The following is a 27,518-nucleotide window of genomic DNA, read 5'->3' as shown; positions in this document are numbered from 1 at the left end:
AGCGGCCAACCAGTGGCCCTAAGAACTAGTTAAAAAGTAAAAACAATCAAAGAATTTTTAAACTGATTTTTCCTTAACAGAATTAGTAGTCAATGCGTTAGTAGTTAAAAAAAGGATAACAATAAACAATATTTTCAGAAACAGAAAACAAAAAGAATAAGAAATTATAATTTGTAATCTTGTATTCAAATCTAAAGAATGATACAAGTAACAAGTTGATTTGGTAACATCCAGATTTTGTAAATGTACATACAAAATAATATTAAAATAACTGTAATAATGATGTAAGTTTGATTGAAGATGTTATAATAGAGAAAAAATAATATAATCAACAGCGATCTCTTGATTTATAAAGAAAAATCAAATTAACAATTGAAATTCCATGAAAAAGATATACAATCTTGAATAATTTGTGAGTTTTATTTTGTTTCTTTCATACTTTTGGTGTTTATATTTATTTTAATATACAAACAATATCACATTAAATAATATAATTCCTATACTCTACTTCTATTCATTATGTATTCAAATTTACAATTCACTTAAGCATGTTAAGCCCAGAAAACTAATGGATCTACTGAAATATCGTCCAATTAATTTTTAAATCACAGAAAATGTTTTTTTAAAAAATTACAGTTGTCTCATTTTGATTTTGTAAAACAGTGATGATCGATTTTTTTCTCAGTAAGTTTACTTTAAAAATAGCCACTTGATACAGAATGTTGAGAATTTTTGGAATATTGGGCCTCTTAAATGAATTTTTTATTTACCATTTATCAATGTAATTTAGTAATATAGAATAGTGGTGAAATATTTAGTAAATAAATTTGCCCTTCAATTTCAGAATTTTTAATTTATTGTTGAACATATCTCATTATTTGGTAACTCATGATATCCATTAACAATAATTGTGATAATTGCATTCTGTATCATACAAAAAAAAAAATTGTAACTGTCAATCAGATTTTAAAAGCCAATAAAATAACAATATATTTGGTATTTTTAATAAATTATAAATAGGACCAAACTGGTACTGGCACCTCCAAGAAATATATATGTATATATATAATTAATATAAAAATTTATTTTTATAATTAAAATACAAATTACTATTTAAAAGGTACTTATAATAATCAGTATCTTGTACAATAAACTAATTTAAAACTTGTAATAGTAATCTTTCAGAAGGAAATACTTTTCTTTTTATTCTATTACTTCGTTATTTGATATAATTCTTTTTTCAATTGATATCGTGGTATAATAAATTCATCAGACGAATGGAACTCCCTTATGTACAAAATATAAGAATACTGAGGTCAACTGCCATTTGTTTGGAAATGATTTGGCGCACCACCAAATGTACACTTCAATTTGTAAGCTTCGGCAACAAGAACATTAATATCACTATCATTCCAATTTTGCGTTGGCAGATTCTGAAGCATCAACATTAAACCCTGAAAATAATCCACACACCCATTTAGAAAATTATGGTAAATATACAGATTTCGCGTGAATTTAGTAATAAGTTAATATGTGTGCTGCTTGACTGTTTAATGTTTCAGCACCACAGGGCTATAAGTTTTTAAATGTGTACAGTATAAATACATCTACATCTTCTATCATTAACGTATCCAAGTCAGTGCTTTTAAAAAAATCTAAAATTGAGTCTGGCGTTGTGTTACATGAATGTGATTTATTAATGTGAATGAGGGGATCATCCTCCACCTCTAAGGATATCAAATACTCAGGGGTGAGAAGAGTTGTGTTGCCTGGAGAGTGAAGTAATTTATTAACATGAATGGGGGGTTTAAACCAGCCCCGAGGAATATCAAGTACTCTGGATTATATATAGTTATATATTTTTACTATGTTTTATAATTAATATTAAGGCCATTTATGAAAAGGAAAAAAAAAATTGCCGCCTCAGAGAGTTGACGGTGTATCAGGCTTCCGCATCCAACGTGTTAATGTAGTAATTATGTTCAATTATGAAAAAACTATTGTAGAACAAACATTTGACTTTTTGTCTACGATAAAATGATTTTCAAACTGAAAACAAATGCCAACTTAAGTATTACCTGAAAATCTTTTTTTTGTAACAGATCTTGAGTCCAATGGAGTAAAAATGCTGCGCAGACAAATAATTGAAATGAAGCAAAAGTGTCTAATTCTGCAAGATAAGTATCCCATAGGCGAATTAAACATCGTAGAGGTAGCTCTCTAGTGAGTAAATTGTTCATCCAACGGAATGAAAACTGGATATACTCTACTCCGTTATCTTGCAAATGCCTATGCAGCGTCCCTAGAAATTACAACTTAATACTTTAGTATTAATGGATAAGAAAATATTTTATTTTTAAATGACATTAATAAAAGGAAAAAGTTTATGCAGGAGTAACTTTTTGCTAATGGTTTATAAAAAATTTCACACAGTAGGTATTATTAAAATATTCTCTTACCATCAATTCTATTTATTAATTCCTTTAGGCGGCTTATTTTCTCTTGTATTCCCAATTGGGGGAAAATATAATTGTCTTTTATACCAACCAAAAATTTACTGAAACACCAATAAGAATCTGCTTCTACTAAGTCTCGTTTCATTTGGTCTATATCTTCTATCATTAATGTATCCAAGTCAGTGCCTTTAAAACAATTTAAAATTGAGTCTGGGGTTGACAATTTTTAATTATATTAATTACAATACCGGGATCAACCACTTGGTGTAAAAATACAATAAAAAATGGTGTCACAAGATCATTGATTCCTTGAACATAACCAGATTCTGGATGTCTCACAGCCCAAATGAATAATATTCTCTCAAACATATTTTGAACAGCTTTTTGCCTAAATAATGGAATAGTGGGACTCATTCTAGGGATATCGATATGTATCTGAAATTTTTTTTTTAAATTATAAACAAAGAAAGAAACCTCAATATTGAGGTGTAGAACTGATATATTTCACCTGTCGATATGTTCCCTGGTGTAAATTATCTCTAGTATCTGACTCATAATACTCTTTAACATAATACCAATATTCCAGACGTAATTTGTTTAAAGTTTCTTGTCGAATATCAGAACAAGTAGGGGCATACTTCTGTAAAAATAAAATTAGGTCATTTGGCAAACACTTTTAAGTTAAAAATTGGTTTTGACCGTATAAATGCATTTACCGATAAAATTCTCCAAGTATCTGCCTTAACAGAAAACGGAATACCAGGCCAACTGAGATTTTGCAATTCGCTTAAATCTAATGCAGGGGATTCAAGAAGAATCTTAAATTTTTTAATTTTGTTTTTAACTGCAGCTGATTCTACAAAGAAAACAGTTATAAGTGCAATGTTCTGGCAAATTTTATCCTTTAATTGCATTACCTGTTGAATGGCTTTCAGCTGATTCAATTCCACAAATAACGGACTGTTTTTTAATTTTGGCTAAAATTAAGATATTTTTAAAAACTGACAAAATTAAAATTATTTGTAATTAACATACATAAGTTGTTTGTTGGTCCTTTGTGGGCATTGCTCTGTGTCACTCGTAAGTTTTCTTGAGCACTTTGCTTATGTATATTAATTACACCATCTCCAGTTAGGACATTTTTCTTCATTGGTTTTACAGCTGCAACATTAGGTTTTCATTGAAAAACACACAATGTGCCAATATAACTGTTAGTTCTTTTTGGTTTACCGCCGTACATTTAATCTGGATTAAATATAAAACCATGCGACACATGCAAAATATTTAAATTGTCTCCCACAGAACTCACTTGATATATGGCAAAACTCATCATCTCCCATGTCCCAAACATCTTTTATACTCTGTTGAAATTCTTGGAAGGATGTTGATGATGATGTTGATGGATTATTTGTTGAGACTTTAGCAGCTTCTTTTCTAGGACTTGGCCTAAAAGTACATTATACCAAATATAATTTTTTTTTTTTTTTTACTTTAAATTTGTTCAATACTAATAAATAAAATAACAATGGCCTACATTTTATAGTTTATTGCATTTTCTTCGTATGACCTAAACATAAAACAAATAGTCAAATGCCAGATTTGTTAGATAAATTATACAGGTGAAAAAATTCTTATATTTATTCAGAAAAGTATTTGATCTTTTTTTCACTTTCTCTCGGAATGCACCCAACTGTTTGCACTGAAATTCAATGAATTTTCATCCCGTATACAACCCTAAATGTTAAATTATGACCTTTACATTGTGTTCGTGGTAAAGTGGTTAGGAAATCCTAACATGCAGTATATCCCATTCTTACTTCATAAATAATTTGTCTCATAGATTGAACATCAAGAGTTATTTAATTGCACCAGATTGTTTTAAGTTTATTATCCTCCCTTACTGAGAAATAATTCCCATTATCTAGGGCTCTATTATCAAGGAAGCCAATTATCCATTTTTAATTTATAGTTTAATAGTAACTTATCACCTTGGTCTACTTATATCTTGCTGATTTTATCTGTGTGACAACCTGGCATGGCTAAGATTGCCAGTGCAAATAAAATTCTATTCTGGATGCAAGGCATCAGGTTGTGCATCATATGGAAAAAATCCGAGCTTGCTAGGATCGAGTCGCAGGTCTGAACTGACTAAATGAACTTATCTAACTAAATGACTGAAATTATCTATTATGAACAATTTTAAATCTACAATGTTTTAATAAGCCTTTTAACTTATTTATTCAAACATGGCTGAAGACAAAAGGTCAATGCCAAAAAAAACAAAAAACTTATTTATACATGAATTTCATGTTAAGGTGGAAGGAATAATTAGTCAACCACAAATTATCAAACAAAATGGCTACTTTTTCTCACTTTTTGGTCTTTGGAAAGTTAGAGTCAACGAAAAATCAAGATTTAGCCCATTAATATCTAGGTTTTTGCTGGACAAAAGCCTCTTTTCCTAACAATTATGACCTTTGCAATAAAAAAAAAGAAGAAAAAAATGCCATTTTAACCCAATGTATCAGGACAAAATGCTAACCAAGATGATAGGTAAATATGAAACTATATCCTACAGACCATAGGAGGTGATCTCACATTTTATTATTATTTTATGTATATTAATTTAAAATTGTTTGATCGGTGATAAGAGTTATTATAAAAACTGTAACATTAACCACACAAATCCTAGCCAAATTTAACCTGGGGTTTGTATAAGACCATTTTTTGCTAAAGTTAATCATTTCTGAATCAAATGGGTGAACTATAGAAATTGATCCACCCTGTATATGACTATGAGTATTTTTTGGGGAGGTGGAAGTGGTGTATAAAAAATGACAAGAGGCGACAGTGGGAATCGAACCCACGACCATGGGGGTCTATGAGCCAAGAGTCTGTCACCCTAACCACTCAGCTAACACAGTCCCCCTGGCTATTATTTAATGTATAATACATTAGTTAATTTTGTTATGATGGGAAAATGTTCAGTTATTCACTTATACCATTTCTTTTTAATTATTTGTAGTTATAATTAATGTTATATTTCAAATGTAAATGTTCATTTACCTTCCTGGAATTGGTTTGGAGTTCTTTTTCCAAAATGATCCCCTACCATCTTCTAAGTTTTCATCTCCTCCGTCCATTACTCCTGAAGGAGTAAGGTAGTTTTGTGGAATTAGCAACACTCAACGTTTGACAAAAATTTCCTGGAAAAATTCCTTATCTTTAGTAAGTTCATGAAATGAAATTCATTCCAGATAGTAAGAACAACCTATACGCCTATTCTCAAACCAATAGTTGACTATGAGTATTTTTTGGGGAGGGGGAAGTGGTGTATAAAACTTTATAAAGTATAGTCTATATTTAAACGCATGTCAAGGTACTTTAATTTTCAAGGCCTCCTCCTCAGTATATGAGGTTAAAGAGGCTTGACAGTATACTAGAGATGTTCAAATTTTACTTTTAAAATGCATCCCCTTCAATCTAAATAAAAAAGTTTATATTTGGAAAAGCTGAAATAATCACCAAAACCAAATGTTTAAAACAAAAGTAACCAATGTAAAACGGTTAAGCCAATCCAACCAGAAAGATGCAATTATTCTGTATTGAACTAGTACTCACCACTTTGAACTCCATACAGCCAGTGCATCCTTGCTCATAAAATTACATTGGGATTCCGAGTCTACAGTCATAACACAAATATCTGAAATCAACAAGAGAATACTTAATTCCTTAAATTCACTAATTTCGTGGTCCGCTTGACCAATTAATATATTACAATTAATTAAAGTTTTTAGTTGAGATAAAAAAGTCAATGGCACAAGCGGGATTCGAACCCACGACCTTCGGCTAGATACGCCGATGCTCTATCACTTGAGCTATCGTGACCTCGATCCACTCGGACACTAACTTCCATCTCAACCCCACCTTTTGAATTTTCTCTCCTTTTTGCCATTTTTCCAATGTCGTGTATATTAATTGGTCAAGCGGACCACGAAATTAGTGAATTTAATGATTTAAAATGAAGTACACTTCACTAAAGCTCTCCGTGGTCATTTCATTTGTCACCGAGAATCCAATCTGATTACACAACATTTGAAAAATGGCAAAAAGGAGGGAAAATTCAAAAGGTGGGGTTGAGATGGGAAGTTAGTGTCTGATTGGATCGAGGTCACGATAGCTCAAGTGGTAGAGCAGCGGCGTATCTAGCCGAAGATCGTGGGTTCGAATCCCGCTCATGCCATTGACTTTTTTACCTTAACTAAAAACCTTAATTAATTGTAAAGAATACTTAATTTTTTGTTTAACATGAATATGTTTTATATTCTTCCATGTACCTATTTGGCTGGATAAACATTTTTTTGTGTATATGGGATGAATTAAATTAGGTTAGGCCTATCCATAACACAATGTTTTTCCATCAAGCAAAGATCATGAGAATGCACAGTTTACGTTAATAGTCATATTGCTTTATTCTTTTCAGGTTTTATACATTTTTGCAGGTCAAAACAGTTTCTTGTTTTTTTGGTTTGGACTCAAAATCACAAAAACAAACTTTAACATAATAAATTAAATTATAGTTTTGAATAATTCTACTCTCAGTCTCACCTAAAACCAAACCTGACCATGTTTCAAATCATGTGGTTTGAAAACAGTTAAATATTTATCCCTACTTTGTCAACTTTTAATCTTCAATGACGTGTCTGACCATTTTCAAATGATGTTAAAATGAAACCATTAACTCCAAAAAATGTACAGAAAAATACACCTGATCTTCCTTCTAACCATTATATGCTAGTCAGAAGTGTTTTGGTATTCAGTTTCTTCAGTGTTCTGTACATTTTGCAAGTTATGAACATAATATGAAGATAGTAAAATGCTGTAGTGCTTCTGATTGAGAAATACAGTGAAATAGGGGGATCAGGATGACCCAGTGATACGACGAATGTTTTCAAATATTTAAATGAAAGCCATTTTAAAAAAATCACACTTCTTGATTTTCCTATAATCATTGAAAGTCAAATCAATTTGCCGTTTCATCTTATCCAGTCAAAAGACTATATTAACCCTACAAAACTTGTTTAAACTTTGATTATTTCCTCATTTCAATTATTGTTCATTTATGTTTAATGACATCTCTGACAAAGTTTCAGATAAGTTCCAACGTTCATTATTGTTTCCCTTTCACGTTTCAACTGGCATGAGTTTTTTTTTAAACTTTCTGCAATTCAGGGATGAAAACTATATAAATCAACAATTTATTAACAAAAATTTCGTACAACTAAGCTAGGTGGTAAAGATGACAATGGTCACACTTAGACTCTGAGATGGTCCTTTGATGAACTTTTTAGCTTCTTTCCTGAGCTACATTTTAATACACATTTTAGGCAGTTTGGTATACCGTAAAAGGTATTGGAATCCTTTTCCTCATTGAACTTTCCTTGGTCAATTTACCGTCTTCTTTGCTGCCCTTCTGCCCAGAGTGCCAAGGGTATTTTTGTGAGATTTCCTGTGGCCTGCTGGGTGATAAACCTATAGTTTGATAGTTCTATCATCTTGGTCTGCCTACCCCCAGACTAATTTTATCAATCAGCTGTCTCAGCATTTTTTTATTTCCCCCATTGACTGATAGGGGATGCAATCCCAAATGAATCTGTACTTTACCATTGATGCGGTAATTACCCTCAGTGCCGCCTGGCTGTACGAGTAGATGGCTATTCGTCAGTTAACGATACCTAGCCTTTTAATCTTCTTGGGACTGTGTCTATATCATAGTCTCCCCTTGAAAGACTGGTGGCGTCTTGCCCAAGCCCAAAGCTTGTATGAATTCTAGTCCTTGATTTATTTCCATAAAAAGCACCTTTTGACCCATGTTCAGTTTTGCAGCCATTTGTATACTAGAAATAGTCGGTATGAACTAGCATCCAAATGATATTGTGGCATCATCATTTGATGTTGTCGATTCATGATCAGGTGATATCTTGGAATAGTTTTCAGTCTGGTCCTTGCAGAACGGATCGTTTTCTTGGTTTAGGAAATGTAGTTATACTTAAATTGAGGAGAAATGGGGAGTGATCAGAGGACAGGTCATATAGACACTGGATGGAAAAAAAGAGACAGCTTCTTTATGACTTCGTACCGCGACCAATACTAGTCTCCACTGATGTCTATAGCTCTTTTTTAACAGATCCCAAAGTTTTTTCAAGGATTTCCATGTTTATCCTTCAGGCCCAGGCTTTTCCTCTTCCTAGAGTCTTAGCTATCTTAGCTTACATAAACCATCACACCAATAGGATACGTTCTGCTGTCCCTTCTTGCTGGCAACATCTGAACAGGCTTGTTTTTGCCACTCCAATTTTATACATATGCCTATAGAGTCTGCAGTGTCCAGTTAGCAGTTGAACTATTATTCTAGTGCCAACACATCCTAGATTTAGTAGTTATGATGTTAGTTTCAGCAGTGGTCCTCTGCCCTAGGCTACATCCAATTGTTTATTTTTAATTCATTATCCAATGGATCCAAGTTTTTGGCAGTTCGGTATGCCAAAGAATTCAGGCCAATAGGTGTTCTCATCAAACTTTCCTTGTCCTCTTTGTTCTCTGCTCTGTGAGCCCTGGTTTGTACCCAATCTTGTGTTTTTTTCCCAATGCCTGAAAGGGCCCTAGTGCAATCCAAAACAACTGTACTTGACCACCGATGCCTTGCCCTCATCTGGCTTTCTTAGTAGGTGACTATTCTGTTAACGATAACTAGTTTTTTAATCTCCTTGGCACAATGTTCAATAAGCACAGTCTTCTCTAGAAAGTCAGTGGCATATTGCCCAAGGCATCTATGAATTCTATTCCTTGGAAATGTGTAAATTAGAGCGTAATGGACTCTTGAAAAATGGTATTTAAAATGTAAAAACTTTCAAAAACCAGAGTTGAAAAATGAGCAGCACATATAAATTCCTGTTGTCTTATTATTATTGCTACACATGAATTGTTATTTTGGTTAGTTATACCAATTGATATTGGTCAGAGTGTGTTTTTCGAATAATCTGTTGATGTGAAAAGAGAGGAGTGAATGACCAATGGCTCTAAGGATCAGATTTCAGAAGAATAGAGCCACTTTTGTTGGCAACATTCACACTCGACACTCGAGCTGAAAAATGCTCATATTAACACTGACAGCACCCCCAAGGATACGTTATGTTGAAAATATTTGAAAATTGGAGCAGTGTTTTAGTAAAAATAAAAATTTAAAAAAAGGAAAAATTGCGATAAAAGTTGACTCACCTCGTCCTGGAGTACGGGAGAAACCATCATAATAAATCTCGGCTCATCACGTTCCTCAAAGCGTTCAAATATGCATACGTAGATCATATAAAAAGTTATAGGTCTCTTCACGGATATCACAACTGATTCGCCGTAAACGAAATACTATCAAAGAGTTTTCTATCAAGGCCGGCTTACCGAATGTTTTTTAACGGCAAATTCCAATTATTTATATTTAAAAAAAAGAGAACTTTTATACAAAATACTTTCGACGAGTATTTTACGAGGTGAGAAACTGTCAACTATGTCGAGACTAGAGATGGGTTTACAAGTGTGGGCAGTGTTTACGGGCAAAAACCGAAAACGTACCGTCAAATTTCCCTTTTTCGACGCGTTGGTATAAACAAAATTCTTTTTATAAATCCTAAAAATCTATCCGGCCTGGTTTTCCATTTTTTCCTTTTCACATAGATATTTAATTCAAGTAAAAAAAAAACCGAACACTACACAAATTGTCAAGTTGACAGAATTAACAAAACACAAAATTCACTACAATTACAAAATTAAACATGAACGGTTTGAAGAGTCACACATAATTTACAAACAATAAAAACTAATTATTATTCTGGTCAGTATTGTTCCTTAGTGAGGCAAAATTTCTTTATCTTCCGATAGCCAAATGGGGACGATAAACCAAAAACGAAGTTAAATTATTCTAACAGTACTGTGCGATTTATATAAATGAATATTTATTGTCAAAACTTTTCTACTTTGAAGTATTTTTTCCTGTCTTCATTATTCTACAATTAGGCCCCCTATCGTTCAAGGAGTGTAGAGATAAAGAGAGGTGGATAAAATAAAGTGTAGGATAAAAGAGGTGGCCATAAGGACTTCTGCACCACGACCTGAGAAGATTGTGCTCCTATAAATGTTATAACTTACTGGCCACCTTCAGGTCAATCAACTTCCATAGTCTTGCCATTGGCTCCTTACTGTAGGAACGTGCGGCTTTTCCTCCCCTAGTTGTAAGAATCTATTCCTACATAGACCCTCACAGAACATAAAACTTGTTCTGCGGTCTCCTCTTCTTCCAGGCAATATTTGAAGTGTTAATTTTGTCTGTACTTATATCCGGTACACGTGCCCTCCTAGGCGGCAGTACTCTATCCTGGTTCTGTTCGGTTACCCTCCAATAATTCCTTTGTGAGTCTTGCGGATGGCCCTTCTCAGAATCTCTTCCTGTGCCTGATGCTTTTTTTTTTTTTTGTGGCAAGATGCTAGGCCACAGTAGGCATAGAGAATTCCTATTGGGTCCTTTTTTGGACAACATGACCATTTTCTCATTGCCTTTATGTCCCGAAAGACCAGAGACCCATGTCAGTGTCAGGTTATTGGTGTCACTTACCTCTGCCAGGGATTCCATACGCTTTTTGCCTAGTTCCTCCCATGAGGCTTAGGCCTTATGTGCCTATTGACTGACGAAAAATGTCTGTCTTCATGGAAAGTGTTCGTAGCAGTTTTATTTCTCTTGTGCAATGCCCAATTTCAGACTGGAAAACTGGAACGTACCTACTTTAGTTTAAGTTCAGTTCGTTCTGCGGATTCATATCGAAGGCTCTAGCTCCCGTGCCTTTGTCCGTTTTTGAGCCTTCAGAGGTATTCATTCCAATCTTCTTCCCTTTCCGGTTTGTGTACCTTGTACTTGTTGGTGAAGTTATATTTTGGAGTAGTGGCATCGATTGGCGTGCCTAGTATGGCATCTGCCTATCTCTTCCCCCAGTTTCTATTGTTCATGGACATGGCCTATCTTTGCAGCAGTTGTCCATTTATGAGCCTGTAACCCGCTGCATTGGCAGTTTCTTTTGTCTCCTGCCGTTCAAAGAGTGGAATGGTATTTTATTTCGAGCTTGTACTATTCGCCCCACTGCTGTTCATTTCTAGCTTTCGCAATTCGGTCATTTATATATNATGTACACATAAAAATAATTCATAAACACTCTCAGGGCCAACAAACAAATTACCATGTCAAAGGAAAAGAAAGCTTAACAACTTGATTGCAATTTGTAAGGCATTTGATAACATTCAGCAAGACTTTCGATAACAGTTTATTTACCGTGTTAATTTAAGCTTTTAATATTCTTATTCATGTTATTATTCAAACCGATAAGATTAGCGGGAAAATTTTACATAATCCAAAGATTATTTTTTTAAGTTACACAATCCATTACTGCGGCGATTTGTATAAAATCTTGAAATTTGTTAGTATATATTTCAATTGTGTTGCTTATTGTTATGTCAAGTTAAGCTTTTGATTTGCTTTTAGCCTCTATTAGCAGTGTTTTTCTTCTTTTTTACGGGGGTTCGCAACATTAGAGGGCATAATGTCTTTTTATGAAATTTCCTCCTGTGAGGTTAATAAACCTATAATGTGATAGTTATATCATCTTGGACTGCATTTTGTCCTGATATTTTGGGTTAAAACGGCCTATTTTTCGTTGTTGTTAGATTGCAATTGTTGTAATTGTTAGTAAAAAGCCTTTTTATGTTTGAGCATGGCATTTGGGTTCCTTGTTCCGACTCTTAAAGCAAATAGCTAGTTAAGCAAGTAGTTCATAGCATGTGTTGAGAGTGAATGTGTAGTGAGAGGACCAATTGCGGAATATTAAATTCCCAATCGACCCTCAGTTAGATTAGTTATATAAACCAAGAAGGATCTGGCTTATAGAAGAAGGGTCATATTCGCCGAATTAAGGAGAGGCCCTGAGAGACTGACACACGGACATTTAATTTTGGACGAAAGCCCACGTATGTGTCCCGCATGTAGAGAAAGGTTGCTCAATATGTCCCGCGCAATTGAAGGGTGACTAGGCTACATATAGAGATTGTGTATGAATGCCAACCTATCAGTTAAGTTAGTTGTATGTACAATAGGTATAAAGAGTGATGGAGGAATATTAAATACTAAGTATTAAATACCAGTAAATGGTATATAAATAAGAAAAAGTGTATTTATGAGTGAGTGGCTTTAAATCTAAACACTAATTGCGCGGAGGCTGAAATTACCTATATGTAGAAATTATGAAGGTGGGAAATTATGTACATTATGAGTATGTAGATTGATTTTTTGTAAATGATGGTTCTACTCGCAGATTTACTCTTGCTGTCTACACAAATCTCTGAGTAGAACCATCATTTACAAAATGTTAGCTACCTGTTGAAAGACCTTGGAAACCAACCTCTTTGGTACGGTGGATAAGACCAAGTCTGACCCCCGACTGCCAAAACCCGAGATGAATGATTCTCCAGGGCTGCCGGTAATTTGTTGTAAACTACACAAAAACTGGAATTGCCGGCGGACTACAAGAAGCTAGGCTAATATCTGTAGTGCAGATTTGAGCTTATAATTTCAATGCCAGCCCTCAAAACAAACCTGTTATAAAAAATCCATTGTATTATTTAGCATCTAAGCTCTTGCGTGTAAAGAGAACGAGTGAACGATGGCTCCCAAGAGTCTAAAAACGAAAAAAATCGTGCTCACCAGTTTAAGGATAGGCCAAATCCGATTGACGCATGGACACCATCGGGGCAAACCCCGCGCAGGTTCCTGTAAAAAAAGGTCGTTCGTTGTGTAACAGTTGGTCGAGTGCCAGGCCTTGCCCCCTTATAGGGAACGAGTAGGCATGGCGATATGGCATACAGATAGTTAGGTCCCCTGTTTCGATTTTAGGGTTTAAGGTGTGAAATTCTAGTAGGAATCTTCATCCAATTCTTGTCAAACTAGACATATAAGAAGGCAAATATAAAAAGCTTTAATCTTGCTTCCAAGACTAGGTGTTTTCAAATTTATTCTTGCCAAGAAGGAAAATGTCCAATTTAGAAAGTCTAAAATTTAAAAATGAAGTGTCCTCTGGCCATCATAGATAAAATGCACCAAGGCAAACAAAAAAAAAAAGTAAAATACTGAAATGTATTTTTTTATTTTACTTTTCTATTTTGACATGCATATGTATTTGATATAAATTATGTATAATTATTATAATATATATAACTTGAATTTGTCAACAGGTTTCCTATATTGATTTTATTTTCACGGGGGTTTTGCGCAAGTACAACCTTCTCACTGTGTTTACATTTAACAATGTTAAGGCGTCATAATGTTTTTCTCAGGTTGTTTATTTATTTTATATGTTGAGTTATTTTCCGGTGAGTAAACTATTCCCTTCGTAAGAGAATACTCCTTTCATTTCCGCCATTCCTGTCTTCACAAGAGGACGTCGCCATTTCCACGCTTTGAACCAGAACCGATTCTTTTTACATCTTTCCAAATATTTAATTTACAAAGAATTGGTTGGTTTTAATAGAAAAATTAATCAAAGAATTTAATTCAAAGCGTTTCTTTTTGGACGAGGAGAAATTACAATTAACTATTGCTAAAATTCACTTAAATGTTTCTTTGTAGGATTTTTTTAATATATTTTTTTTACAGTTGTATTTAATATGTATTTCGTTACAAAAACCACGTGCAATATAGCTAACTCGATTAATGTGTAAATGTAAACTTTCATGCCTTTGTTTATGCTACTTTTCATTTTTATTTTTTATATTATTATATATGTTAACCGTTTGACGTGGGTTTCTTTTGATTATTTTACAAAGAAATTTATTTAGAAATCGTGAGATGCGGTCTGGTGTGATGTAGGTTTCAGAAAAAACATTTTCTTTATGGTGCCACGTTTCGATCTTTATTGAGATCATCTTCAGAGCTCAAAGTGTTTGTCTTCTGTGTAATTGTGCCATTGTTGCGTGTCGTGTCGAGAGATGACACGCAAGAATGGCACAATTACACAGAAGACAAACACTGAGCCCTGAAGATGATCTCAATAAAGATCGAAACGTTGGCACCATAAAGAAAATGTTTTTTCTGAAACCTACATCACACCAGACCGCATCTCACGATTTCTAAATAAATATCGATTAACGGTCACTAATCACCACACATTTTTACAAAGAAATCTTGTGCAATTGTCGACAAAAGGACAAAAACCCGGACACTTGCATTTATTTGTTTATTTTACATAATAACTAGGTAGAAAGATTAATATTTGTCTTAAAACGTGAACGCAGCATTAATAACTTGTTGTTTACCTTTATAGAATGTTAGTAATCCTTTTACACTCTTTAGATTTAAAAAAAGTTCAATTTCATTTCCAGAGTCAACTTGTCAAATGAGTTAATTGGTTTTCTTTGATGAAACAATAAAAAAATCTTAAAAACATGGTTTTAAGTTGAGAAGAACTTGCCCAGGCAGTTGCTTTGGCCAATGATGAATGTTACGTCTGTTAGCCCAAGTCCTGGGTGTGCCACACTACCGTCCACATTGGCCTACAGTGTTTTAGGGCCACTGGAAGTCTCGATTGAGGAGAAGGTAGTGGTCGACTGTGATGTACGATGGCTAGAGGCACTACAGAACCTTCATTTAATAGCTTTCTTGATAGGTAGCCGACGTAACGGTGAGCTTTAAAACATCATCAGTGAAAATAGTCTCTAGACATCCCACGTCAGGCTCCCTACTACTGGAGAGGTATGAAGTAGAAAGGCGACTATTCGCAAATCAACATTTCACTTGAACAATGGGGGGGGGGCTATTATTTTCACAGATGCCGGTTGATTTATGGAAATTGGATGACTGGGACCGTGTGTAGTGAAGACAGAATGCTTTGCTCATGTGCCATGTGTGAGTCAAAGACAGTTATGGTATGGGGTGAATTCAACGTCCATGCTCGTACAAACTGATTATCATACAGAATGGATCTTGGACTGCAAAGGTTCATTGAGGAAGTTCTGGAAGCTGTGATCCCATTCACTCTATTTATTAGGGACAGCTTCATGTTAATGCATCATAATGCTCAACCGTACCTAGCTTGAGTTGTCATTACTTGGAGGGTGTAGAGATTACCGCAATGAATTGGCCAGTATGTTCTCCTAACATAAATCCCTAGAACACTTATGGGACAAGATATAGAGACGGGTTAAATCGTTCAGTGTTGAACAGCTTCAAACCACTCTTGTCAAACAATGGGATTCTGTTAAATAGACGAAATCCGGTCACTTATTTGCTCTATGCCTAGGAGACATAGGCCCTCAGTGAGGCTAGAGGAGGGAATACGAGAAAAACCAGGTAGAAAATTGTTAGTTAAATTTTAATCTATCACTAAATGATTTTCCGGTGTTTTCGTGAATTTTCTTTCAAACCATCATAATTAAATAATTTTTCTTAAAACTCATGAATTTCTGATCTCGTTTAATTTGGTTTACATTAAAATAGGTATGTTATAATTGATATAACAATAAAAATACATATAGGTTGAAATAATGAATAAAATACGAGTGTCCGGTTTTTGCCTTTGTGTGTCGTAAAGCATTGCATGAAAATTTAGTATGAGTGTCCCATAGATTGCATTTAGTTCTGATGAGTATATTGTTGACAGTCTCATAATGCTCTAAAATAGGAGATTGCATTCCATGTTGCGTTCAGGAACAAGATTTTGTGAATTGTACACCTAGGTAATTAAATGTATTCATCATTCTGATTTCATTTCCGCTGTAGAAAAACTTTTTTTCGGATCCATCTTGTACCTTATAAAATTTTATCAAGATGATTTTTGATATATTCTCTGTGAGACAACTACTCTCACAATACTCTTCCAGAATTAAGTTTCTGAATCATACCCATGTAGGAATCTGACAGGAGGGTTAAACAGCTGTAACACTTAAATAACAGATTTTTGACTATATTTAAATAAGATTTTTATTTATTTAATTAGTGTACATTTACCAATTTTGATACTTATAATTTTGTTTTATATCATTATTCTTTTATTGCTGTCCTACTTGATGGTTTATTTATTTCCTTAGTAATTATACTCTTTATTTACTATTGATTAATATAATTGGTGGTAGTCTGGGTACCAAGACAGATATGGCTGAAGGGTAACGAAAAGGCAGATAAAGCTGGGATGTTCCAACCACTGGAATTAACCACCACGATCCAGCCCTCTGACAATAAAAACGGATTCAAAAACATGATTAAAAGAAAGAGGCAGCAAGGGCAGGCTGGATCGGCAATGAAGCTCTTGCGTATCAGGAGCACAGTTGACAGTTGGCCCTCGGAGGACCAGACTCGTGGAATAGAGTTCATTCTCACCCGATTAGGAATAGACCATGCAATTGACACTAGGCAAAAGTCCGCGTAAGTATGTGGCATGTAAAAAAAGGTTGCCAGATGTAGGACACTATTTGAAGGGTTTAATTGCTTAGCTCCAAATAGAGAGCGCATAGGAAGGTCACCCGATATTAGAATCATGTTTGAGCATGGCAGTGGGTATCTGGGTCCTCTCTAACGATCTTTGCAGGGTTGTTTTACTATAGGTTTATAAATATCTCATCTTTGTGTATGTTGAATGTACTTATAGCGTGAATGCGTGGGGTGAGAGAGCCAATATTGAGAACTCCATCGACGCTTAGTTAGGTTAGTTAAGTGATAAGTGTGAAGGGTGATGGAGGAATATTAAGTACTTTACAATCCTGTGTGAATGGTGTAGTATAAGACAGAATGTATTTAAGTGTGTGGTAATTAGTGGCTGTTAATCTATGATTATTTGGAAATCGTGAGATGCGATCTGGTGTGGCGTAGGTTCAGAAAAACATTTTCTTTATTGTACCAACATTTTGATCTTTATTGAGATCATCTTCAGGGCCTGGGATTTACAAATATTGTTTACATTTAACTAATACATGTAGGATGTGGAAAAAATTGAATTTATACAATGCAAAAAATATTTTTTATATTCACTCAAAGCAGAACTAGAAATACTTTGATTGAATATAAATTTTTTTTTTTGCATTGTATAAATTCACTTTTTTCCACATCCTACATGTATTTGTTAAATGTAAACAATGTTTGTAAATCCCAGGCCCTGAAGATGATCTCAATAAAGATCGAAACGTTGGTACGATAAAGAACATGTTTTTCTGAAGCCTACGTCACACCAGACCTCATCTCACGATTTCCAAATAATCATAGACTAACAGCCACTAATCCCCACACAAATGTATTTAAGAGTGAGCGAGTGTGTGAATGGTTTGGATTTAGGAACTGATTACATTGAGGGCTGAAATTCATTAGATTTTGATAGCCCCTGGAGCCAACTTCAGTCTTGGGCTGCCAACACCAGGGGTGGATGATTCATGAGGCCTACTGGTAATTACAAAACTGGAATTGCCAGTAGGCTGCAAGAAGTGATAGGCTCAACTCTGCACATGTGTGTGCAGATTTGAGCTTATATAAATCAGTAATAATATAATTGAAAAACCAACATTCGCCTATTAATTAATGGTTAATTGATGAAACCTTGTTGCAGATTATGCCGAAACTGACAGAAATGTGGGCCTTAACAATCACACACATAATTTAACTAATATAAACTATGACTCAATACAATTGAAACATCTGTAATGGGTAGTCTCCCTAATTTACGAGAACTCGAGAGGGAATCTGAAACTTTTCGGCATGTGACGAGAAATTTTGCAAGACAGCAAGCCCACTGTATCCTCCGCCATCATGACATACATCACTCTTCAGGCCATAAATTTATTAGACACACAAGAAGTATGGGGCATTATACGGGTATGGCCTTAAACACAAACAATGATCTGCTAAATCACTTTTTCACAACAGAGGTCAGTTAACATTTTTTTTCTTGTTATGAAATATATATGTGTGAATAACCTATTGAGCTATTAAATTGTAGTTTAAGTTCATAAAAAAGTTAAATTATTTAAAAGTAATGAACACCATTGAACACCATTAGCTATAACATTTAGCCTTCCTAAAATATTACAAATTAACTAAAAATTGCACAAAATAATTTTTTTGTTTTCCATGCACAGTCCTGTAGAAAGAAAAAATATATTTTGAAAACTTCTAATAGTTATATTTATTTAAGTCAATGCTTAGATTTAAATTGATAACAAATAGTTGTAATTTTTTAAGGATATGTATGGCTACTCTCCTGTTTCATCAAGATCTACACGATCCAGCTGCACACTTCATCATCATATTAACAACAACTTATTAGTTCGTCGAAGTTCAAAACACAGAGATTCGATGTCAAGTTCTGGCGGCGCTTCTTCTGTCAGGCGGCTTATAGCTGTAGTAAGATCAACATCATCTAAAACTGGGCCGATATATTCAAGAAGGCTACTTTTTAGAAATTTTGCAGCCCTTTGTCTTGGACACGCTATGATAACTGCTGCTTTTGTACCATTGTACACAATGCAAGGATCCATCTCTGTCTGGTGGTGGCAACCAAATCATTCAATCATAACAAAATACTTCCATCCAAACTATGATGTTGGATCTTTGCTGCTTGCGACATTTTTTTCTATTGGCTCAATATCAACACTTGGCACGATATTTTTTATAAATAAATTGGGTACAAATTGGACGCTGATACTCAGCTATGGAGGTACATGTATTTTTTTTGGATTCCATTTGTACCCCAATATTTTTACTCTAGTACCTGCTTATATGTTCATGGGTCTATGGTTAGGGCCGTTAGTCGGTGGTAGGATCACATGTCTTATGACACTTGCAACAAAACTGAGTTATGTTATGACAGAAGAGGAAGAAGGAGAAATAGAATGTTCTCAAGGTTTGAGGCGGACTGAGTTAGTTGTGCACAAATTATCGCGTGGTCTACAAATTGCACAGGACTTTGGGTTAATAATAGGAAATTTAGCCGCTTCATCGCTTATTTGGTACACAAAGAACAGTTCAAATGTGTCTAGCGATCATGATGCAATGTTAGACGCAATGTTTCCAATGGAAAATACTGGAGAACGTATTTGCGGCAGTACAGTTTGCCCTTTGTCTGTTAACTATGACTCGCAGTTAGTAGATTTTAAATATTCTGATTTAAACAATACATCAAATTTCTACGCATCAATGAACATTAATTGCAAAACGAGTAAAATGCTTATTAGTGTATTCCTTGGTTTTTGCGTCATGGGTGTTGCTGTCACAGCTGCTTTCATGGATCACATACGGGTCTCGGTGTCTAAAGAAACATCATTTCGAAATGCTTGCAGTACATCCTATCGGCTAATGCAAGGCGCTTTTAAAGACCCAAGATTACAGTTAGCAGCCCCACTTTCAATATTCATTGGATTGGAACAAGGATTTATGTATGCAGATTTTACCAAGGTATTTATTTCTTTGGGTTTATCAAAATTTATATATTAAAGTTATATATTGTTTCAGTCTTATGTCGCCTGTTCACTCGGTGTAAGTAATATTTCTCTGGTTTTCTTGAGCTTAGGGGTATTACAGTCTGTCGCTGCCTTTACTCTCAGCCTACTTTTACAACATGTTCGACGCCATGTTATTATTGGTAAGCAATAAAATTATTTTTAAAAAAATCTAAAAAAATAATTATTTAACATTTTGCCCATTAGGTGTTGGTTTCATTTTCCAGTCATGCTTATTGCTTGTTCTTTTCATTTGGAAACCTACAAAAGATGATCCAGCTTTGTTCTATGTCGTTCCTGCTGCCTGGGGCGTATGTAATGCAATATGGGACACATTAAGCTTTTGTAAGTAATTCTATTTAATTTTGTATGATTTTTGTAGAATATACATTGCATTCTGATTAATTAGAATTGAGAATGAAGCCAATCTTCTTGAAGGCGATGTGACATTAAAGAATGTTGAATCAAAACCTTAAAAAAGTGAGGCCTGCAAGAATAACAAATCTCACTTCAAAAATTTAGGAATAAAAGATTAAGCAAATTTCTTCTTTTTCAAATTTATAAATAAATTATATTAAGCATCATAAATATTTAAGGCATCATCGATAAGGAGCAAAGAATAACTTTGTCAATGCATGTCATTTCTTCAATTTTCTTGAATCCTTATGAATTTTATAATCGTTGTTTTATAATTTGTTTTGGCGTGATTTTCTATGCTCACCCTGATGTCTATTCTGATTGGTTTTGTCTGTCTGTGATATTTTGGTATTTTATCATCTTCAGTAGTTGGTCTAGGTTCTGTTCTGCAAAATGCAGAAATCTGACAGATAAAACCAGTAAGGAAAGGCAGACCAGACCGGGTGACCATGAACTGCAGGTCGAACACCTCGCAGACATCATGTTTTAAAATTTATGTTTTAGCTTTTCTTGTCTCAGTCTACCCCGATACTTGGCAAGCTCCATTTGCCCACTGCTACTTCTTTCGTTACATGGGCCTAGCCCTCGCTTTTGGTATTCACGGTTCTTTGTGCAATTTGGTTAAACTCTACGGCTTAGTAGCCGCGATGATCTTGGCAGTTGTACCATATACTTGGCTTGAATTGAAACACGAAGCACGAAGAAAACTTAAAGCACAGCTTGCAACTTTATAACAATTCCGACTTACTCTTAATAAATTGGAGACTGTTTTCTAGTTTATTAGGAGGATTTTGTCTAATTCTAGTCCCTCCTTGTTGATTATTTTTGTACCTAGAGTACCAAATTAAATGTCTTTGCACAAATAAACCCTATTTTATCATATCAATGCATTTCTTGATATATTATTACAATCATTACCACATGTTTATACAAATAATTTTTTAATTGAGAAAATGCATTTTATTGATATAATCAACATAAAAATCACCTTTCCTAATCATGAACTTCTATCTAATCAAACACATATCTCTACTTCAACTACTTTAAAAGATAGTTCTTAATTACAGTTTGTTGTTTTCAACAATCCGAATTTCAAGCATTAAACATTCATTATCAGGTTGAAAGAGTTACAAACACATCTCTCGACGTGAATTGTAAGAGTAGAGACATAGTTGTAACTAATTCAAACTGATGATGAGCGTTTAATGCTTGTAATCTGATTCGTGAAAACAACAAACTGTGAGTAAAAACTATCTTTTAAAGTAGTGGAACAACATACAAACCCCAAATTTATCATTCCTTGTCTTACTTGTACTTAGAGATTAAGCAATTAGACAATTAGCAACATCTTAAAAATTAAAGTTGCTTGAAATTATCATTCCTATTTCTACTCCTGTAAATATTTGAATTGTTTAAAAAAAAATGTATAGTGGCTGAAAATATCTCACCCACTTAAAAAAATTAAATTAAATAAAAAAATATAAAAAACCAATCCCAATGTTTTTGTGCTGGCATGAACCTTATTACTTAGCAGTTTTGCAAATTTTAGGTTATTTTTTTTATTTTATTTTAAAAAGAAATGCCCTAACTTCATTATAGATTTTAAAACTTGATTTTACGTTAAATAATAAGGTTCAAGTAAGCCAATAAACAATAACAGGGTCGCTGCAACGGTTCAGGCGATCAGGTAATCACTGTAAAGTAAAGATCCTGGGTTCGAATCCAGTGGCCCTGCAATCGAACCCAACATACTTGTGGGCTTTTTTTTTTTTTTTTTTTTTTTTCAAAAACATCAGCACCCTGTTATGTGACTTCTGCTATTGCGAACCCTCGTTAAAAAAATAATAAAAAAATTGGATGCATTTTTTTCAAGTACATTGGTTTTTGAGAAAAGTTGGTGGGACATTTCAGCCATTCACCCTGTATATATTTGGACTGTATATACAAAATATAGCTGGTTGGTGTTATGCAACATATCTATGAATTTTATTGATTTATTAACCGAGAAAAAAAATAGATCAGAATGGCTTTTTATTATTAAAAAATGATTAAAAATGTATTGTTCCATTATTTGTTTGGTCAAATTGTATTGATTGTACCATTACAATTGTATGTAAATTTTAATTTAAATAACCTCAATCGTATTCACTTTTCCATTTTGTACTTTTACTTTAGCATTGCAATAAAGTAAAAGTAGCTTTATGATAGATAAACATCATTGTTTTATTTTATAAAGAAATTATTTTGTATACTTAAATGTTTCAGAGTTGAGCTGAGTGTAAATTACACAAACATTTATAGTATCTTGCAAACTTTTTTTTATAAGGTTATTTCAACTGTGAGGTTACATGAACCCTCGGAGTGCTGGTTTTTTTTTTTTTTTTAAAAAGCCCATTTGTAAGTATGTCGGGTTCGAGTAAAGAGATGCTGGATTCGAACCCAGTACCTTTAGCTTACATGATGAGCGCCGTGTCAACGCTTAAACTGTTGCGGCCAATGACACCCCATATTGTAAACTTTAACTCAATGTTTACACTTGCGTTTATTCATCATTTTACTGAAATATTTTTTTTAAACATAAAATAACCTTTTCTAATACTTGAATTTGTGAACCACAAGGTTCGTGAAAAATATGTGATGTTCTACATTTAGTCGCTGTACTTTCTTACCAGTTTGAAGTGTGCAGATGTTTTGACTGTGGTATGTGACTTGTAAAGCAAATATTTATCGTACCGATTCAAAAATAAATTCAAAAGTATAGATAAACATACTACTAGTACTAATCTAAAAAAAAAGTTGTCAAAGAGCGTAAAATCATACCTTAAACCTGCTGCCCTACAATATGCTGTCAGTAGGACATAAAGTTAAATTTAAACATATTTTAAACATTGATATAACATAACATTGGTCAATATTTGCTTTTATGTTATTTTTTTATAATTGAAAAATTATTGTATATTTTTATCATTGTTATATTTTATAAAGAAATTATTTTGTATACTTAAATGTTATAGAGTTGAGCTGAGTGTAAATTACACAAACATTTATAATATTTATTCATATTATAATCTAGAATTGTAATAATGATTAAAAAAAACCAATCAATAATAACATAATAATTTTGCTAACATTATAAACACCCTGTAAGATATTTTAATTATATTCGACATGTTTAAGGATAGCAAAAAGCAAACAAATCTTTTAAAAAATGAAAAATTAAATTCTTTATTCTGTCTGGTATTGTGCTACTCAAAAATTTGAGTCAATTTTAGGGCCAGTCAAGTGTCAAACTGATTGTACAATGCAAGATGTCATGAAGAACTTTTAAAGTTGGCTGAAATCTCTCAGTTTTGTAGATTAGACAAAAAAGCTGATATTTTTATTATGATGGGATATGTGGGCAATTAATTCACACGGTCTTCCATCAGGTGATGAACCAAGTGCCAGGGTTGAATAAACATTTGTTAGAAAAAATAGGATTCTTATGATAATCATGCCTCATCCTATGATTGTATGCCCTGCATACAGCTCTTTCAGACACATCCTGAATACACACGAATTTCTATGATATAGCATATGATATGAGGAAACACAACCAACTCTTCTTTTTTACTATCAAGCTTGAGCTTTGATTTTTGTTGAGTTTATTAACTAATTTAATATTTCTAAGATGTGAGGCCAATTTGAACAAGCCGTGGTGCTAAACTGAGATCATTATAGTGATATAAAAACAGAAATCAACTTAATGTTTACTTCGGCTGGCATCTAGGTTTTCCACTGCCAACAAATAAAAAAACCTGTTTGGACATACACAATTATCTGTGCTCTAATAAAAATACACATTATGTATTATAATTGCTCACATCACAAGTCTGAATATAATTATTATGGTACGTAAATTCAATACGTAGAACATATTCATGTGAAAAGCTTCTTTCTACGCAATTTTACCCTTCAATTGTGTACAAAGACTATAAATAAGTGACAAATTTAGCTTTAAAGTTTTCATAATAACTGTAATCCCTGTGCCCTTAATACTAATAAGTAATTATAAGGAATGTTGACATATTAAATAAAATAAATATATTTATTTATTAAACTAATGTTAAAAATATTGTAATGTGATCTTTTTCTCATAAAAGTTGAAGTGATCTCAGTTAAAATTTCATAGAATAATGTACTGTTATTGAAAAGTAAAATACTGGAAAAAATCCAACCAGTAATGTTACATTAAAGTCGCATAATATTTTTCAATTTTTAAGAATGCTAACATTTATGTAATCAAATTACATAACATTTATGTAAACAGGAAAAAGAGTGAAAAAAGCTCACAAACGTACAATTGACTAAAAAAAAACTATATTATCACAAAAAATATAGAGCTAATCCAAACTCGCATTCCCTGTTACTTGATTTTCTCTAGGACCCAGAGACAGAAGGAAGCAGACTCTAAAAGTCAGTGGAATGACAAAACATGTCTCACAAAAAAAAATAACAAACAGGCGGACAAGGATGATGACATACATATAAAACTGTAGGCAATGTTCATTATCTTTCCAATGAACAAGACTTCTCAAAAAAACCAATCAAAATAAATTATGTTAAAAATTCAATGTATAATGCAGTATCAATTTTTAAAAATTTCAAATTTCTTAACCATGTACATATAATTGTTTAAATGTTTAAATGAATGTATTAAAGTTATAAATGTTGGCTATTGCATAAATGTAATAATGTCTATATTTTATGTTAGATACAGTTTAGAAATCAACTTTAAAACATAACATCTACAAACACGAAAAAAGTCCTTTATTAAGAAATTAATTGAGTTTATGAGAAAAAAAGAGAATTTATTATTAAAAAATTTTCAGTATTCAGCAATATGCAAAATTATGGCACAATTAAAAGAATATATATAAAGTTAAATAAATTGATGATTGATTTATAATTTTTCTATAAATATGTATAAAATTTAAATCTCCATTTTTTTTTTTTTCAAATAAAGTTAGGAAATTTCAAAATATATATGCAGTTTTTTCGTAGGCTCAACAATGAAATACATCACTTATGAAAACTTTATCAAAACAAATTGCAATTTGGATACCTTAAGTTAAGATAAAAATTGTTGAAAATTTAAACATTTTTCATATCAAAAGATTTTTTACATTTAAATTTAAAAAGTACAAAATAGGGCTTGGACTTAAATCACTTGATAAAGTATTTGTTATTTATTAAGGATATGAATCAGTATGTACTATGTACAAATAATGTTATGAAATAATAAATTATTGTATGAATGTTCTATAGTAACTGTTTACTAATTTAATAATTGTTTATTATTCTCAATTTAATAGATGAAGAAATCATTGTTGATAGAATCGTTTGAAATTTCTAGAATTTTTTGTAGTGAGTAATGCTCATTTTTAATTCTTTAAATAATTTTATTAATTTGTATTCCCAATTTCAGTAACATTGTATTCATCTAAGAAATAAATGTGATGTAAAACTAGGAATTAATGGTGTTAGATATACATAAAAATGTTATTTTGTCAAGACTTAATCAGTCAAGTTTGTTCATACTTTTAAGGAGAATTGATTTTTATTGCTCAAAAATTATTTATATTTGCAAAAATTAAAAGGTTGATATTTTTAAGGTTTAAATTTTACCACTTGTATCTTTTTATATTGAAATTATTTTAATTATTGTTAAAAGTAATTTTGCAAACAAAAAATAATATTCATACTATTCTTGATTTATATATTTAAACATGTATAAATAAAAATAAACATGAACAAAAATTTTTGGAAATTTAATGAAGCGAACAAATCACCAATTATATTTTTATAGACTTGGGAAAGAGCTGTCATGTTGTGCTTTAATGAAATAACTGTAATTTTATTAAATAAAAGAAAAAGATACACAAAGATTTATTTGTACCCCTAAAAAATACATTTATTTTATTAGTAGATTATTTTATTTTATTACTTATTGCTCAAACATATATAGGCAACCAGGCCAGAGCAGTCAAAAACATAAATTATAGATAAATATAAAAAATAAATACAAAGGAAAAAATTAAAATAAGCTATAGATCTAGGAGTAAGACACCAATTTGCATTTCCTGAAGAATGATCTGAGGCCATCAGGGAATGTCAGTCAAGTCAATTGTCAAATCCATAGGAAGTTCGGTGAAAATCTATATAGAAAAGTGGGCCATTCCTTAGGGTGTACTGAGGGTTCTTTAATCAGAATGTGGAGAGGAAATCCTCCGTACTCCTGGAGGGAATAAATTTACGAGATCGATTCTGAATCTTTTCTAGATATTGTTGTTGACTTTGTTAGAGGGCACCCATACAACACCTGCATATTCCAAATGCAATCGACATAAGGATTGAAATAAGATCTTTAAATTGAACGGATTCACACTAATAAATTACATTCATTCCAATAAATTAGCAGAACAATAACACCAACACTACAAGCATTTAAAAAATCCTATAGCCCAAAGGTACTGGAACAGCTATCGGTGCCCACCGCCATGCTCCTAGACTGCACAGGTCAATGATATGCAAAAATATTGTTTATAAATTTCAAGCCTTCTACTTTTGAAAACGGTGCACGACCAATATTTTATTCTTGCATTAAGGGCACCTACACAGTGACTATATGGCACGGTGAATATATGACCAAATTATACTTGTGATAATCCTTTTTATTTATAAACCATACTAGTTATTATCAGACATCGACATTATTTTAAGTTCAAAATATTGAAACGAAGACAAAATTATCTCAAATTTCAAAAGTACAATAAAATTATAAAACAGTACATAACTAAACATTTAATTTCTTTTTATTTAACATAAAAGTAATGAAGGGTACATATTTACAGTATGATGGTAGGAAAAATTATGCAAAAAAACAAGTACGATGCACACCATAATGAACATTTTATTATCATTTAATTCTCCATGATTTAACAACACACTTACAAAAAAAATATGAAAATAGATTTGCTTATAAATTATACTTTTTTTTTTCAAAAACAACAATTTATAATATTATACACATGGTGGAAA

At 32.7% G+C, this 27,518-nt stretch overlaps 2 protein-coding genes across 6 annotated transcripts; one reads left to right on the top strand and one right to left on the bottom strand.

The window, feature by feature from the left end:
• Positions 1–833: 833 nt before the first annotated feature.
• Positions 834–10,138, bottom strand: LOC106665397 (TBC1 domain family member 22B). Of its 3 annotated transcripts, none has more exons than XM_014391806.2 (13): positions 9,735–10,138; positions 6,078–6,159; positions 5,523–5,662; positions 3,991–4,023; positions 3,766–3,902; positions 3,492–3,617; positions 3,374–3,433; positions 3,173–3,312; positions 2,965–3,093; positions 2,705–2,891; positions 2,460–2,642; positions 2,079–2,302; positions 834–1,454 (listed from the first exon to the last, which is right to left on the bottom strand). In XM_014391806.2, exons 3-13 carry the CDS (start codon positions 5,597–5,599, stop codon positions 1,317–1,319), a joined length of 1,434 nt encoding a protein of 477 aa, XP_014247292.1. In that variant the 5' UTR covers positions 5,600–5,662; positions 6,078–6,159; positions 9,735–10,138; the 3' UTR covers positions 834–1,316. The 3 variants fall into 3 exon arrangements, with proteins under 3 accessions (XP_014247292.1, XP_014247290.1, XP_014247293.1); XM_014391804.2 differs by having other exon boundaries at positions 2,965–3,096; positions 9,735–10,134; XM_014391807.2 differs by lacking the exon at positions 3,991–4,023 and having other exon boundaries at positions 2,965–3,096; positions 9,735–10,133.
• A 3,705-nt stretch (positions 10,139–13,843) lies between these two features.
• Positions 13,844–22,163, top strand: LOC106665337 (protein unc-93 homolog A). Of its 3 annotated transcripts, none has more exons than XM_014391677.2 (6): positions 13,844–13,916; positions 18,134–18,452; positions 18,766–19,977; positions 20,035–20,164; positions 20,229–20,366; positions 20,943–22,163. In XM_014391677.2, the coding sequence occupies exons 2-6, from the start codon at positions 18,228–18,230 to the stop codon at positions 21,170–21,172; spliced, it is 1,935 nt and encodes a 644-aa protein (XP_014247163.1). In that variant the 5' UTR covers positions 13,844–13,916; positions 18,134–18,227; the 3' UTR covers positions 21,173–22,163. The 3 variants fall into 3 exon arrangements, with proteins under 3 accessions (XP_014247163.1, XP_024082911.1, XP_024082910.1); XM_024227143.1 differs by lacking the exon at positions 20,943–22,163 and adding an exon at positions 20,431–20,652; XM_024227142.1 differs by having other exon boundaries at positions 13,845–13,880.
• Positions 22,164–27,518: the final 5,355 nt, after the last annotated feature.

This window comes from Cimex lectularius, unplaced genomic scaffold, assembly GCF_000648675.2.
Source record: "Cimex lectularius strain Harlan isolate CLEC.00 unplaced genomic scaffold, Clec_2.1 scaffold158, whole genome shotgun sequence".
NCBI lineage: Eukaryota > Metazoa > Arthropoda > Insecta > Hemiptera > Cimicidae > Cimex > Cimex lectularius.
Note: the sequence above shows the minus strand (reverse complement) of the source record. Positions and strands in the feature narration are given on the sequence as shown.

What these genes read in the sequence shown, in the direction of transcription:
- LOC106665397 (XM_014391804.2), bottom strand. Translation starts at nt 5,599, where the DNA reads ATGGACGGAGGAGATGAAAACTTAGAAGATGGTAGGGGATCATTTTGG. An exon ending in AGGACCAACAAACAACTTAT is followed by an intron (nt 3,434 to 3,491) that starts GTATGTTAATTA and finishes TCTTAATTTTAG; the next exon opens with CCAAAATTAAAAAACAGTCC. An exon ending in AGCTGAAAGCCATTCAACAG is followed by an intron (nt 3,313 to 3,373) that starts GTAATGCAATTA and finishes TTTTCTTTGTAG; the next exon opens with AATCAGCTGCAGTTAAAAAC.
- LOC106665337 (XM_014391677.2), top strand. Translation starts at nt 18,228, where the DNA reads ATGGGTAGTCTCCCTAATTTACGAGAACTCGAGAGGGAATCTGAAACT. An exon ending in ATCACTTTTTCACAACAGAG is followed by an intron (nt 18,453 to 18,765) that starts GTCAGTTAACAT and finishes TAATTTTTTAAG; the next exon opens with GATATGTATGGCTACTCTCC. An exon ending in TCGACGCCATGTTATTATTG is followed by an intron (nt 20,165 to 20,228) that starts GTAAGCAATAAA and finishes TTTGCCCATTAG; the next exon opens with GTGTTGGTTTCATTTTCCAG.